The sequence below is a fragment of the Plecotus auritus genome (assembly GCF_963455305.1).
Source record: "Plecotus auritus genome assembly, chromosome: 7".
NCBI classification, from domain to species: domain Eukaryota; kingdom Metazoa; phylum Chordata; class Mammalia; order Chiroptera; family Vespertilionidae; genus Plecotus; species Plecotus auritus.
Genome location: NC_137774.1, coordinates 15,818,001 through 15,834,023, shown reverse-complemented (window position 1 = coordinate 15,834,023; position 16,023 = coordinate 15,818,001). Strand labels below are relative to the sequence as shown.

Here is a 16,023-nt window from a genome sequence, read left to right as displayed (position 1 = left end):
CTTTATGGACCTAAGGTGGTGGGGAGGAGAGGAGGCTGGAGAAATGAGTGGGGCAGGTCCCCATGCTGGTTTGTATATGTCAGCTTGGTTAATCTGGGAATAACAGCTTTCCAGACCCTTTTTCCCATATGGGTTTGGGGTAGAGTTGGTCAAAAGGGTTATTTACAGGAGACTTGGAAAATGGAAGTGAAGCAACACCATGACTCTCAAGGGGGTTGTCACTGTCAGATACTGTGATGGGCAAAGGCAGAGGTGTCACTGCTGGCCTTGCTGAGCAGGGTTCCCCACGGACCTCTCCAGAAGCTCCCTCGTGGCCCTTTGGGCAGCTGAACACACGTGGTATCTCAAATGTCTCTACAAGTTTCAACTTGTCACCCATGGCAAGACTGGTTAATGACCCTTCCTCTGATCATCAAATCCCCTTTTAGAATGTCATTTCCCCAGTCCTCCCACATCTGGCTACATGTAATCCTATAATATACCCTTATTCCCATATACACTGCTTCCCTGGCTAAACCCTGATCAATATGGTCCTTATCTGAGTCCATTTTGAAGAGCAGGAAAAACCTTCTCTGTGAGCATCTCCCCAAACTCTCTCTCTCTCTCTCTCTCTCTCTCTCTCTCTCTCTCTCTCTCTCTCACACACACACACACACACAAACACACACACACACACACACACACACACACACACACACACACGACTCACTAGGGGTAAACCTCTTAATAGCCAGGAGGACTGGAGAAGGGAGAGGCCCTCACACACTCAAATGTTGGAGGTGAGGCCAGAGGCCAGAAGAACCTCAAAGGCCAGGCCAGGGGAGAAAGTGGTTGCACCTGGGGCTAGCACTGGGGAGAAATGAATGGACTCAAGAGACATTCGGCAGGTTATAGAAGGTAGACACCACTCAGGTGATGTTTGGTAGGTTGGATGCAGGGGATGGGGAGCAGGACAAATCATGGGGGATTCCAGGTTTCTGGCTGGAGCCCCTGTGGGAGTTGGAGGCACCCAGGCGGCCACTGAGCAGAAGCAGCGGCGTGAATGGGCCCCCTACTGACTTCAGAGTGTCTGGTTGGTCTCCACGGACAGCCAAAAAGAGCAGGAGGACATGAAATGGATTCCATGACCAGTATTGCTTGTAAAATGAAGTCTTTAATGACGGTGTGGCTGCTGGGAAAGGGGCACATACAGTGACCGAGGGAAGGAAGGCAGCTTGTGCATAAAGAAACATGGAACGAGGCATCAGAGCTCAAAATGTTTTTCCGGGTCTAAGGTCTCTTTCTCTCTCTCCAGGAGGAGGGCTGTGGGGCGACCAAAACTCTAAAGTGTTTGGCATCTGGTATTTAAGGGACACCTACAATGGGTGTGTTAACAGCGGTAGTCGAGGGAGTGGTCGGGTGCTCTTGTGGGTGCACTCACTCAGCAAACATTTGCCGAGCACCTGCTCTGTGCCACACTCCATAGTCTCCCCACTGGGCACATGGTGTGGGGGGCAGGGTGGGCCCGCGCAGTCCCTGACTAATAGAACTTATGACACGACACCAATACAAATGACAAATCCTGACAAGGGTTGGGGAAGAGAATAGCAGGATACTATTTCAGATGGGGCGGTAGTGGAGAGCCTCTGAAGACGGGACATTTGAGCTGAGATTGGAAGAGCATGTCAGGCAGAGGGAACAGCATTGTTATAAGTGAGGAGCCCGTGCTTTCGAGGAACTAAAAGGGAGGCAGCGTGGGTGAAGTGGGGAGCCAGAGCCAGGGTGGGGGTGGGGGATGTGGATGGGAGACCAGGCTGGGCTGACCGTGCAGAAACTGAGATATTTTGGCCACGTCCAGACCAAATGATTCCTCAGGGTCCCTGTTACCCCAGGTTTCTATGACGCCGTAAAGAGCCGTCCTGACTGCGTCTGGGCATAAAAGGCTGGTCGGCGTCTGCTTCCATCTCCAGCTCTGCTTTGAGAAGAGGGCACCCAGGCTCTCATGGAACAGGTGACCCAGAAGATGCCTCTTGGTGCCCTGCAAACTGTCCAGCAACATTTTTAGAAAATGTTCCCTTTTAGATTCAACTTCTCTTGGGCAAATTATCCAGGGAAAAATAAGTCCCTACAAATAGGGATCATTGGCGAACGAGGAGAGTCATTATCTTAAATTGAGGCTGGTTTCTAAGAAAAAGGAGAAGAGAAAAAAAAACACCATGCGCTGGGCCAAAACCTCACCCCCACATACCTCCAGCGCATACGTGAGGCCCGTGGCCCCACCACCCTCCCTGCGAGAATGGGGCTCCAGAGGGCCTCTGAGCAGGGGAAGGAAGCGGGCAGAGAGGAAGGAAGGCACGAGATTAGAGAAGCTGACAGATGTAAATAGCCTCAGAGGAGCCACGCTGTCCCGCGTTCCTCCCCAGGGAGCCCTTTGTACCGAGGAATCTGGTTGCCTGAATGAAAAATGATATCATTTATTTCTTTAGTCAGAGCTGAGCTGTTTTCTTCAGACATAGAAATAACCTAACACCGCAACACCAAATTGGTGGCCAAGTGATAGAGGTATCTGTAATTTGGGCGCTTGACAATGTTCTGGGTAAACAACCATGGACTTAGTTTCTTGGGAGGGGCCCTTTCCCCCTGCAACACCGTTGCAAAGCTACGGAGGGACTTGAATGAAAGAAATGCTTTTGAAAATGTCTCAGCTGAAAACGCCTGCTGCCCAGCTAGAGAGAAGCTGGACCTCTCATTCCTGCAGCTCAAATCACTCCCCACTGGCCAAGCATCCACTAATAGAGCAAATAGTTTTTGAGCACTGGCTCTGGCTAAGGCTGTGCAAAGGCACTGGGGTTACAAATGTGCAAAGGCTGGGGCCTTGCCCTCAATAGACTCACAGTCCAGAGGGAATGGAGGCAAATTGGCAGCTCCTGTAATACAGTATGCACATGGCACAGTGGTCTGCTTCCACGGAAGGGGCAGTGTTTGAGGTGAGACTTGAAGATGAAGAGGACTTTCCAGAGCAGGGAAGTAGGAGGAGAGTGAACTAGGCAGATGAAATAGAATGCACAAAAGCACAGAGACTTGGAACTATCTGGACCCTTTGGAAATTAAAATAAATACAATATTATAAAGAATAAAATGCTAAAGAGGCCACTGGTCGGATGAATGCCTGAACAGGTTGGCAGAAACCAGATTGTCCTATATAATAAAGAGGTAATATGCAAATTGACCATCACTCCAACACACAAGATGGCCGCCCCCAAGTGGTCAAAGATGGCCACCCCCATGTGGACAGAAGATGGCTGCCACAAGATGGCCGGCAGGGGAGGGCAGTTGGGGGGAACCCAGGCCCACAGGGGAGGACAGTTAGGGGTGACCAGGCCAGCAGGAGAGGACAGTTAGGGGTGACCAGGACAGCAGGAGAGGGCAGTTAGGGGCAATCGGGCTGGCAGGGAAGCAGTTAGATGTCAATCAGGCTGGCAGGGGAGTGGTTAGGGGGCAATCAGGCAGGCAGGCAGGTGAGCAGTTGGGAGCCAGCAGTCCTGTATTGTGAGAGGGATCCCAGATTGGAGAGGGTGCAGGCTGGGCTGAGGGACACCCCCAACCCCCCATGCATGAATTTTATGCACCGGGCCTCTGGTATCCTTATAAACAAGAGTTTAGAGTTTATCCTTTATGTAATAGGGAGCCATGGAGGAATTTTGAGCAGGGAAGTGACATGATTAGATTTCTGTATTAGAACATTCACTCCTTTCTGTCTTGAAGAGACTCCACCATATGTCATATTAAGAGGTTAATACAGGCAACTTCCTTACAGCATTGCTTGTGATAGTGAAAACATTGGAAACAAACTAAATATCTACCAGTAGAAAAATGGATATATAGCCGAAGCCGGTTTGGCTCAGTGGATGGAGCTTCGGCCTGCGGACTGAAGGGTCCCGGGTTCGGTTCCGGTCGGGGGCGTGTGCCTTGGTTGCGGGCACATCCCCGGTGGGGGGTGTGCGGGGGGCGGCTGATTGATGTTTCTCTCTCATCGATGTTTCTGGCTCTCTGTCCCTCTCCCTTCCTCTCTGTAAAAATATCAATAAAATATATTTAAAAAAAAAAAAGAAGAAAAATGGATATATAAGCAAGGAGATAAAACATAATAGGGTTCAATAGTTAAAAATAACCCAACCTTGCTATCTCTTAGAGGCATAATTTTGAGTAAGAAAAGGTAAGTATCAGAATATGTATAGTATGAGAGAGTGTATGTAAATTTAAAATCACACATGTTTGTATATTGGTTATAAATAATACATACATAGAAAAGCATAGAAACATGGGTGGTTGCTTCTGAATAGGGAGGGAAAGGCATGGGGAAGGGAAGAAATACAAAGAGGATTTTATCTATAATGTTTTATATAGAAAAGAAATAATTAAGCAAAACTGCTAGAACATTCAATTTCCTGCATTAAAAACATTTTTTTTAAACAGAGAAAGGCCCATCTGGTAGTGCTGGAGAGGACGGGAGGGAGAGTGCGAGAAGGAACCTGCGTAGCTCCTCCTGGGTGGAGCAGAGCTGGACGCAGAGCTTGGGCGGCCTGGAGGGTAAACAGTCAGAAAACGCGCCCCCTGAGGTGCGGTCCTGACCTCTTGTCTCGTGTCCCTGGAGGACTTGGAGCTCTGTCTTGTCCAGAACTGGCCACCGTTTTGATCTGGCTTGACTTCTGGATCTCAGCATTGTTCACAGTCCCCGGATGCCAGTACCATTCTTAGACACCTGCTAACCAAGGGGCAGAACACTGGGGGATGTTTGGCATTGTATATTCAGAGTAAAGATGGTGTGTGTGCACACGCACGCATGCACACACGTGTGACTACATGTGCAAAGCCAAAGAACAGAGTGAACTCAAGTCTTCGAGAAGAGAGTTTGCAGTAGATGCCATGAGTGGAGCATGCTTATGGAAAGGAACGTTCTTACACACTTCACAGAAGTACAAATGAATCTTTTCAGAAGGAATCCATTTCTACGCTCCTTCTTCTACGGCTCTCAATCCCCTCTCCTACAGAATAAACATGTATTCCTCGACATGTGTTTATGTGACTGGGTTAGAGCCACTGCCGGGAAGAGCACCAACACATTCGTGTCTGCACATTCCTGGCTGAGCTCATGCTTGCTTTCAGCCCAGCTTGGATTCTGTGGGCATCCAGCCAAGGAAAGCTGCGGACTTTTCTGCAACTATATACAAATTTCATAATGTATGTGTGTCCTAGGAGAAATGCATCTGTCCAATGCACACAGCCTTACACAAGCAAGCAAACCTATCATGCACTTTAAGAATAAAGGTGTGGCCCTAACCGGTTTGGCTCAGTGGATAGAGCGTCGGCCTGTGGACTGAAGGGTCCCAGGTTCGATTCCAGTCAAGGGCATGTACCTTGGTTGCGGGCACATTCCCAGTAGGGGGTGTGTAGGAGACAGCTGATCGATGTTTCTTTCTCACGAATGTTTCGAACTCTCTATCCTTCTCCCTTCCTCTCTGTAAAAAATCAATAAAATGTATATTTTTTTAAAAAAGAGTAATGAGGGTTGTCGCTGGCCCGGCCAGTGTGGCTCAGCAGTTAAGCATCGGCCTAGGAACCCAGGTTGAGGGCTCGATCCCGAGCAGGGGGTGTGCAGGAGGCAGCCGATGTGATGTTTCTCCCTCTCTTTCTAAAAATCAATAAAAATAATTTTTTAAAAAAAGAATCAAGGTGTGCATAGCTACTTATTAATAATATGTAAATTATTATTCTCTGGGGGCCACATGGTCTTTAACATATAGAGCCAGGAGAACAAAAGGACACTCTCTTACACACGCACAACCCCCCCCCCCACACACACACACCCCACACACACCTCCCCACTATAATTATAATTACCATGCTGGCTTCCAGATTAGGGGTTAGCAGCCTTGGCATGAAGACGCCTGAAAGACACCCAAGGCAATTAGTGGTGTCCCTTCACCACCCCCTACATACTTTCAGGGCCTTTGCACTTGCTGTTCCACCTCCTGGCATGTGCATCCCCGCAGTCCTGAGTGGCTCTCTCCCTCACTCCGTGTAGGTCTCAGCTTAAATGCCACCTCCTCAGAGAGGCCTGGCCTGGCTCTCGATCTGCTCACCAGCTTTATCTTGCTTTACACAGCTTTGCATTCCTGGGCATTATGCTCTGCGTTTCTTGATCTGTCTGACATCCGTCTCCCTGCTGGCACAGACCATGAGCTGCACGAGGCTCCATAACCACAACCACACTCTTGGAGCCTCGGGTGGAGCCTGGCACACAGCTGGCACTCAGTCAGTATTAGTGGAATGATGACTGCTTACCCTTCTCTTCCTCCCCATGTCCATCCTCTCCTGCTCCCATCTTTCCTGCCTCCACCTTAAGCAGGAAAATGAGGGGTGTCGCTGGCCCGCTCTCCTCCATCTCCCATTCCTGCTCTCCCTCATGGGTACCTCCCTCCCACCTGCAGCTGCCCTCTGCCAGCTCTGGCCCTCTTGGTGCACAGCATCCAGGTTCAGGCACCCCAGATGATTGTAGGGAAATTGGGAATTTCGGGGGAGTAAGGTTGTAAGAAAGGCAGGGTTCCATCTCCAAAGCAGCCCGTCATTCGAGGCACCTTTCAGCACCCACGACCCAGCTTCTCGTCTTTCCCATGTGAGTTGATGCCACCATCATGAGACTCAGCCCCTCCCTCCTTTTCACTCTATGCTTCCTCTCCTCAGCCCTGACTGACAGTATCCAACTCTATCCCCAACCCACGTCCTCTCCTTCCTGGCTTCTGCTGCTTCCTTGTGTAATAAACTTGGATAGAGAGCGCCCGCTGCGTGCCAGGTCCCATGCTGGCATTGCCCCACCCCTGGTGTGGGATCCCCTTGCTCCTTTTCTTCGCTGCCCCTTCCCTCACCCCCTCGGATCTTCAGCACTGCCGTGGCAAATGATCAGATAATCCACAGGGGCACCCGGTGCCCTCCTTTTCTACTTGTTTCCCAGCAAGATGATAAATTGCTTGAGGGTGGGAGCTGTGTCTTATCCTCAGAGACCCAGTAGAAGCTGATCCAGGCAAACAGCTTCCTTTCACAGAGGTCAAGTCTCCACCCACCCCCCACTTCCACCTTCATCCCTACATCCTATTGCATTCCATCCACCTAGTCTCGAGAGAGAAGAGATCCTAGATGGACTGAACAACAACTATGCAACCACAGTGCATGGGAGGCGGCCTCGCCTGCCGTTGACCGGGTATTGGTGGGCAGCGACAGACCCGAGTCTCTGCTTTCCAGAACCCGGCCCCTTCCAGCTGAGCCTGTCAACGTCTGCTCCGTTTCTGAAAGGCGCCAGGCTCGTAGACCCCATGTAGGTAGAATATAACTTTCCATAAATAACCCCTAGCCTGACCTACAATTTAGCCTTTGAGGTTTTTTTCCCCTCGTGGTAATGGGATTGTAGCCTGAGCTGATCCCTCCTGGATCTCCAGGTCCCAGAAAGCAGACCCAAGGTGTATCTGGTGTGAGGCATTGCTTGGCATTCCTGGTCCCCCGCACTGCCTGGCGCACAGGGAGGACTCAGTACATGTTGAGAAATGGTGGATGCAGTCTTGTCCACCATAAGCAGACACACATCTTCAGCCCCAGGGCCTTTGCTTGGGCTGTGTCTTCGCCTAGAATGTCTGTGCTCCCTTCTCCACCTGGTGAGCCTCTAAGCAGCACCCACCTCTGTGAACCTTTCCATAAACTTGGTCCCCACCACAGAGCCAGTTACTCCTGTCTTTGGTACCATAACACTTTGTACAGAACAGTGTGACCTGATCATTTGCCCACGTGCCCACCAGGCTCTGAGCAGCTTGAATGAGTGTCTGGGCAGGGAATTGAGTTCATATCCAGCAAAACATTTAACCCTTTGGTGCCTCCGTTTCCTCAGATTCAAACACAAACATGGCTTCAGAACTCATGTTTCAGCCACTGGACCACACTGCCTCTGGGAGCTGGATAATGTATCCATTTCCTACCTGCTCTTGTGTTCTGGGCTCTGGGGCACCCCTCAGAAAGCATAGATTCCCTGCAGGGTCTCACTGAGGCCTCCTGGGGCCTGGAGGCAGAAACACACAATGACGCCTGCCATAGACTCGTTGATGATGATCATGGATTTGGGAGGGTTCATTGGGAGTTAAAGTGGTAAGTCACCAGGGCGGACCTCAGCTTACTTTGGGGGGTAAGTTGGGCTCTTAGGGTGGGGTTCCCCCAAGATGGGCTGGACTTGATTTAAAGCTTTGCAATTGCTTGACCCTCCTTATGGCAACTGAAGCGTACTTCCTGAGTCTCAGCTAGCATCCGGCACTCTGAGAGAAGTGCAAGGCGTTGTCCCTGCTTATGTCTTCACTAGAGAGGCATAAAACTCCTGTTTGGGGACAAGCTTGGCTGAGCTCCCAGGGAGCTGGTCCTGAATGGGACATGGCTTTGTGTCTATCCCAGTACTAAGCAGGGCGTGGCCAGATGAGGCAGGTGGTCTGTGAATGAAGGTCAAATGAAAGACATAGACTCAGAGGCGTGGACAAAAGGGGCTGGACATCTGAGGAGAGAAGGATCGGTGGAGATTGAAACATCTCTGGGAGGGTCAGGGAAGAGATGACAAGGAACATGAACCCAATAGAAAAAGCAGGAGTTGTTGGGGGTGCGGGCAGGTGGCGAGCTAAGGAGGTGGGGATCATTAATACAGCATGTGGCACTTGGAGTCATTAAGGAAGCTTGGAGTGGGGGGTGGGAATCAAGCAGGCAAAGCCTTATACGCCGGACTGAGAAGCCTGAACTTGATCCTGGGAAGGAGCAGCTGTTAAGGAATTTTGAGCAAGGCTGTGACAGGATCAGAACAGTGTTTTTGAAACAATGTGAAGGGCAGGCTGCTTGAGGGAGACGAGGCTGAGGTTATTCCAATGGCTGAGGTTATTCCAATGGCCGAGTGTGGAAAGGAAGGGCTGAACATGACTTTTCAAAGCAAGGTAATTGCCACAAGGGCCACCATCGCGCAGCCAAAGGTGTCACAGTGCCCGAGAGAAGGATGTTGACTTTGACAGAAATGACTGTGTGTGGCTGACAAACTGAGACCACATCCTCTCCGTAACGACTCATTGTCTTTATTAACAATGCCTCTGGACTCTGAAAGAACAGACTGGTATTTCATAAAGCAATATTAACATTGTCATTCTCTACAAGAAAAACTTTTGCATAAATAACTTAAGTGAGAAAATAAATATGTAACTTAACTCTTTTTAAAAACCACAACTTCCATTCCTGTGGACAAATCCCACATGAAAGATTGCAAAAAATGACCAGCCCAGTAGGCTTTCTTTCACATGGCATGTGCTTCTGTTTAAAAAAAAAAATTAACAATTACAAACTACACAGAAAGTAAGAGGTGTCTGAAAACGATTTTCAAAAAGATTTTTGGATGGCAGCTATTGGCTTAGTGATTTCTCAGCTTATGTACAGCACTTGTCATTCCCCCCCAATAATATTATTTTAATGTAAGATATGCCATCCCATGAAACAGCAGTAAAAAGCAGTTTTCTAGACAAAAATGTGTCCGTGAGTGGTAGGCAGGAGGAGGTGACTCAGAAGGGATTTGGTGGTCTTTGAAAGGGTGGGGGTTACTCCTTTGGGCCTGTAAGCCCAGTGTCCTGGGACCTTGAGCTTCTTTACAGAAGGTGACTTTAAAATATGGCCGTGGGGGGAGGGTGCTGCTCTTTGGGAACAGGAGGGTGATTTCTGTCCCTCCCATCACCCTGGGGACCTACTCCTCCACCCCAGTTGATGGCGTTTCTGCACCCTTTGCGATGGAGGGGCGGAGGTAGCCAACCACCTGGGGCGGCAGGGCTGGGAGACAGCTCAGCATCTTTCAGGAGTTTGGCAGCCAGAAACGGACCCTTCTTTTCCCTGCTAGTTTTCCATCTTTGGCTGACAGATCAGAAAATTACAACTCGGGGTTCTGGACATGACCACGCAGTGATTCAATCCAACCTCTCTCTTCCTGCTCATTTGAAAGCCACCCAAGTCCCTGGAAATCACATGGCAGTAGATTCCTTGAGATCCTAATCCCATCCCCACCTGCATTTTACAAAGTGGAAGTCAAGGTTCAGAAAAAGAAGAGTGTAGCCCACGGTCACCCAAAAAGTGAGTGGCAGAACCAGGACTAGAAGCCCTATCTGAGAACCCAAGTCCTGTGCTCTTGGCACAGCATGGCACTATGTTCTATGATGGGCAGAGGTGGGGGATCTTATTGACCTTTCATAACCAGTCCCCAGACTTTTCTCACTCCCCACCGCTCCCTAAACCCCAGGGCTTCCTTTTCTGCCTGCTCGCAAGTGGGACCTGCAAAGGTAGGTGGCCCTGGTGGGCGGGGCTGCATGGCTCAGTGTCTGTGACTCTCAGCTCCCTCGCCTGTCTTGAGGGACCCCCTCGGCGGGTGGGGAGTGTGGGGCTTTGCTGGCAGCCGGGATCCACCGGGCCTAGCTACCTCCTGCGAAGCCAGACAGGTCTGAGCCCCTGCCCTGGGTTGCAGGCATTTAAAATGAAATACAAACAATCAGACCGCGCGCAGAGGACAGAAACCTGGGGCGCCTGGTTCCGGGGCGCCCGCTGGGGAGGCGCGGCTGGCGGCTGGCTCTAATAGGCGTTCTCCAGCTCCGCCTGGTTGGCTTTGGAGCCCCGGTTGCGGGGCCGCAGCTTCCGGCCCTTCTGCGGCCGCGCGGCCTCCGGCCCGAAGTCCTTGAGCTCCGACTGGTTGTGGAAGCGGGTGAGGCGCTTGCACTTGCACGAGGCCACCAGGCGCACCTTGCGCGCGCGGGGCGCCGCGCCGCCGGGACACAGCAGCTGCACCCGCTGCGCGCGGTAGCGGTCGGGGATGCAGCGGAAGTCGGGCCCGTTCGGGCGCCACCACTTGCCCCGGCCGATCGCGTTGGGCAGCAGGCGCGCCGGGCCGCACTGGCCGGAGCACACCAGCTCGGTGACCGGCTTGGCGCTGCGGCAGGACCCGTCGGTCACGTAGCGGGTGAAGTGCAGCTCGCGGCAGCTGTATTCGGACACGTCTGCGGAGAGAGGCGCGAGTGAGGGCAGAGGCCCGGCCTAACCACTCCTCCCGGTCTGGCCAGCTCCCTCCACACCACCTCGCCTTCCCCAAACCCGCCTCTCTCCAGGCGCTTTTGCCCCTGGACATCTATTATGGGAAGGGCCCAGCTGGTGGAAAGATTTCCCCTAAAACTTTGGAGTTTTTTCTTTTTTTCTTGCGGTTCAAATACCGGGTCCGTCACTGTGTGATCTTGGGGAAACGACTTAACCTCTCTGTGCTTGCTATCTGTAAAATGGATTGTCCTGAGGATTCCGTGAGTTAATCCATTAGATATATAATGCAGGGGACACCACCAAGCACACAGTAAGAGCTGGAAGTGTTGGCTGTTATGTGTTATTATTTCTCTCCGAGGGGGACCTCTTTCCTAAACTTAAGTCACATCTATGCCACAGGGCCCCTGACCATGGCAAGGTTGATACTAGCCGCACAATTTGCATGCCTCTGGCCCAAATTCCTTTTCCAGACACTTGGGAGGGGCCGTGAGGTGATGGAGAGAGGAGTAGGGGTTAATTGAAGGTAATAAATCAGGGCAGCTGCTGCGGAGAGGGATGGAAGGGAGGTAGAGAGGAGGAGAAGTCATTAGACTTGAAAGGAGCCAAAGGCAGCATGTCCAACCCCCTCCTTTGCTCCGAGAGCACTGAAGCCCAGAGAGGGAAAAGCACTGGTGGAAGCTGTGTGGCCAAGCTGGGCTGGGGACGTGGGGAGCAAGGGGGTGCTTTTTACTATAGTTACTCCCCTACCAGAGAGGGACCCAGCTCTGACAAAACCTACAGGTTCAGCTGCCACAAACATTTAAGTACCTGTTGGGTACCAGGTACTCTGCTGGGCACATCTCTTGTTTGTGCCGTTTGGATGGACACCTGACGGTGGCACAGGCTTGCTTGCTGGGTGGGAGGAGATTGTTCTCTGAGGCCTGACTTGGTCCCCTGAAGTCACCTTGAGGATGTCTCCTATCGTGGGCTTAAATGGGTGGGATCTTTTTAAATAGCTGGTCCTCCTGCGAGCACCTGTCCACCCCAAGGGTCTCATGGGGACCATTCTCATGTGACACCAAGGGATGAAAATAGTCCTAAGACCACAACCAGAGATGGGGGCAGAGAAGGCCAGGCAGCCACCCCCAGGCACGGAGAGCATGCGCAGCAGCGGAGGTGTGCGGCTTGCCTTCCTCCTGTGGCTGGCCTCCTGGTTTCGGGATTGGCTTGGCTTCCTCGTCCTGCTCCCGGGCTGCCGGGGTGGTGTGTGTGGGTGGCTTATTTGCCCAGGGAAGGAGGCTTTGGGGCTTTCCAAGAATAGTGCCCCAAGGCCAGGCACTTCCTCTGCAGAGGGTGACTTTGTTTTGAACAAGTGGCTCCCTTGGGGGCTTGTGGCCTCTCAGGGAAGTGGACACCTCATACCTGGGTCCCCTGCAGCCCAGTGGGTGGGAGGCAGGGAGGGATGGGATGCAGGAGCCTGGGAAGTGGGCTCCTCTCCCACCTGGGCCGTGGCCTGAGGGCAGTGAGGCCCTCACTCTGAAGTCTCAGCCCGCCCCTGCCCCCAGCCATTCCTGCCAGCTGCAGAGCCAGCTGTGCACAGTGCCCCCCCCCCCCCCCGGCTTCTCTGTGCAGACCTGACCAGGAACCCAGGTGTACCCTCCACTGGGGCCATTGACTTTTCGCTCGGGTCAGGCTCCCGCCGCAGGAATGGGCAAGGCCGGATCTGAGGTGGGGACACAGGACGGATGCTGGGCTCAGTGTCTGCTCCCTGCACGGAGGGTGCTGATGCTGCCGCCCCTCCAGGGCCTGGGCCCAGCAGCCGCCCACCTTAGAGGCTAAAACGGTGCCTACACTCCCATTCGAGGGCCAGCTCACGAGGCAGACCATGCGCAGGGGGAGCTGATGAGGTGTCTCTCTGTCATCCCTTTCCCACTGCTTTGGGGGGATTTGCTCTGGTTTTTGATCCCCAAGACCCCACCCATCATCCCCCACCAGGGCTGTCTTGGAATTGGATCAAACTGGGTCCAAATCTCAGTCCTTCTAATCATGACCAGACTACTTAACCTTCTGAACCTCTATTTCTTCACCTTCAATCTGGGACTTCACCTCATGGGGCTCCCACATGGACAGTCCTGGGGTGTAGCACATGCACAGCCCACATAGAGCATCTGGCCTCCAGCAAGAGCTTATAGATGTGAGGCTCCCTTGCTTTGTCCTGACCCCAGTGATGCTGGCAGCTGCACTGACTCCTAAGTCTCAGGAAGGCGTTCCTTGACACCTTCTCCTTTCCCAGCCTTCCCATCTCCATCGTGCCCCAGGCTCTCTGCCAGCCTCAAGTCCCTGCACTCGGTTCCAGGGTTCCATTGGCATGCTATCCTTCCCCTGCCTCTAGGCAAGACTGTCCCTCCACCCATTGCCAGCAGCACCTGAGGGTCTACCCCAGCCTTCAAAGTGCTCTCTTCCACCCCATACCTTTGGTCTCAAAGGGGTGGTGGGGAGGCCTCCCTCCGTTCTCTGCCCGGTTCATGGTCTTGTTGTTCTCCAGCTCCGGTGGGGGCTCAGGGTACTCGCTCAGCTCCGGGATGATTTCCGTGGCATCATTCTTGAAGGCCTGCCACCCCTGGGCCTCCACCGCACGGAAGGCTGCGTGCACCAGCAGGCAGACGAGACACAGAGCAAGAGAGAGCTGCATGGTGCCAGCTGGAGGAGGGCACCTGGCCTTCCAGTAGCACAGGCTCCAGTCCCCAGCCCAGGCACGTTTGCCTTTTTAAAGCCCCCTCTGCTTCATGCCAGCCAATGACAGGCTGGGGCAGGGCTGGCCCCATGCTTCCCTCAGCCCAGGGGGAGGGAACAGGGTGTGCTCAGAGCAAGCCCTCTCCAAAGACTTCTCCTCAAGTGCAGCAAACTCCCAAATTGCTGCCGGTGCTCCTGGTGACGGAGGGGGCGGGGGGGGGGGGGGGCGCGAGCCTGCTCTCCAGCACCTCCTCTGTGCAGGCGGCTGTGGTTTTCAGATATCAAAATGAGCCCCAGCTCTAAATCTCCACTTCCCTGGGCCCCTCGGGCTTTCTCGAAACAAACTTTGCACCAGCTTAACAAAGGAAGCTGCAGTCCTGAGTCCTCCACTGGGCTGAGCCCCGCCGATCCCATTTCTCAGGCCAAGTTCATTTGTAACCCCAACAAATGGCCTTACGGTGTCAATTTGGCCCCCACAGACCCAGACAGAGGCAGAAGAGGGCTTTTAAAGAAATCTCATTGGTTTCCATTCCACGAGGCTCAACATCGATTCAGCTGGTCAAGAAAGCCCCTCTTGACATCTTTTGGAAGGCAAGAGAGAAAACTGAGGGCCACCCGCTTGGCGAGGGGGCGGGGATCCTGGTTACCAGGCAGGCTCACAGGCGCTGGCGATGGAGCTCAAAGAGGAAACCCCAGCTCATGCTCCTCAGAGATCCTGCGCAGGGTGACAGGCACTTTTTGGCCAGGACACTCGCTGTGGCTTGCAGGCTGGTGTTCCAAAGGCAGTCATTTCCCTAGCCAGGCAGGCTGTGGGCAGGAGTGGCGAACACAAAGCCCCTTTTCTTAGCAAAAGCCAAGGCCGACATTTGTAGTGCTGACATTTTTTTCTTCCTTGTCTCCCAGCCCATTACATGTTTCAAAACCAGCTTTGAGTCCTCTCTGGGAAATCTTACTGGTGCCTACCTACCACGGGGCGCATTCCATGAAGCCCTCCCGGGTCCGGCCAGCCACCAAGAAACCAAAAGGAATTGCTCCCGCAGCCCTGGAGCAGAATGAGGGGCCTGGGAGGGGCAGAGGCGGGAGAAGGTTCACACCTGAGGTGCAGGAAAAGAAAGGAGAGGCCGCGGAAGCTTTCATTGCAGATGGATTGAGGAGGCAGCCGCTCCTGGCCCTGGAGGAGACTGGGAAGAGGGCTGTGGCTCAGGTCCCCTTGGTATTTTCACTGGGCAATGAATCAGCATGCCCCACCTGCAGAGCATCTGCAAGGCCTCTGCCACCTGCCTCGACTTGTAAGTCTGTGGTGTCCATCTGCGGCCATCGGTCCCTCCTCCTTTCCATCATCCATCACTCAGCACATGAATGCAGCTGCGCTGACAGTTTTACAAGCCAGACAGAAGCCCCTGCAGGAAGGGCCCTCTCTGATACCTGCTTCCTTCGTCTTTCCTTCGGGGCAGACGAAAACAGCTGTGGCCATTGTTGGGGGTGATCTATCTCTCCCAACAGAGCCTGTGTGTTGTGAGAAGCTGGTCCTTCGTGCCCCCTCCCCTGTCTGTGACCCTCCAGCCTCCTTTTCCCTGGCTCTGGAATGTGAGCCGTTAACCCTACTGTGGCCGGACAACTGCCTTCTTGTCCCGGACTTTGGAGAGGGCAGTGCTGATGCCCAGAGACCCTGAGCTGGCGGGATTGATGCTGGAGCCCCACCTGCTGTTAGAAGCTGCAGGCCCATCGCATGAACCGGAGACGTGGGGACCATACTTGGAACACTTCTGCCACCTGCCGGAGGTGGAAGGAGAAGCCAGCTACCGGATGGCGATGGCGAAGGTCAGGGTTTTATTTATATCATTATTTTCTTTGAAACTAATGTTTAAAAGAGAGAGAGATATTGAAGAAGCCAGTGGACTTGACTCTCTTAATTATCTCCAAACTTTTGACGTGTTCTCTGCCAGTGTAGAGCCATGCTTTCCGCAGATTGGCTCAGAGACAACCCGGCTATGATGCCACCTGCTGTTTGTTTGTTTTAAATCCTCACCCGAGGATATGCTTCCTTTTTTTGTTTTTTGTTTCTGTTAGTTCTCACCGAGGATATTCTTTCCATTTATTTTTATAGAGATTGGAAGGGAGAGAGGGAGGGTCGGGGGAGAGAGAGAGAGGAACATCAATGTGAGAGAGAACGTCAATTGGTTGCCTTCCATATGTGCCCTG

General features: G+C 52.8%; 1 protein-coding gene across 1 annotated transcript; it reads right to left on the bottom strand.

The window, feature by feature from the left end:
- Positions 1-9,111: 9,111 nt before the first annotated feature.
- Positions 9,112-13,826, bottom strand: SOST (sclerostin). The gene is made up of 2 exons (XM_080679625.1): positions 13,561-13,826; positions 9,112-11,075 (listed from the first exon to the last, which is right to left on the bottom strand). The coding sequence occupies exons 1-2, from the start codon at positions 13,778-13,780 to the stop codon at positions 10,654-10,656; spliced, it is 642 nt and encodes a 213-aa protein (XP_080535751.1). The 5' UTR covers positions 13,781-13,826; the 3' UTR covers positions 9,112-10,653.
- Between the last annotated feature and the right edge of the window lie 2,197 nt (positions 13,827-16,023).

Excerpts from the sequence above, each read along its gene's own strand:
- SOST (XM_080679625.1), bottom strand. The coding sequence starts at position 13,780 with ATGCAGCTCTCTCTTGCTCTGTGTCTCGTCTGCCTGCTGGTGCACGCA. Across the intron at positions 11,076-13,560 it reads CCACCCCTTTGAGACCAAAG|ACGTGTCCGAATACAGCTGC; the intron begins GTATGGGGTGGA and ends CTCTCTCCGCAG.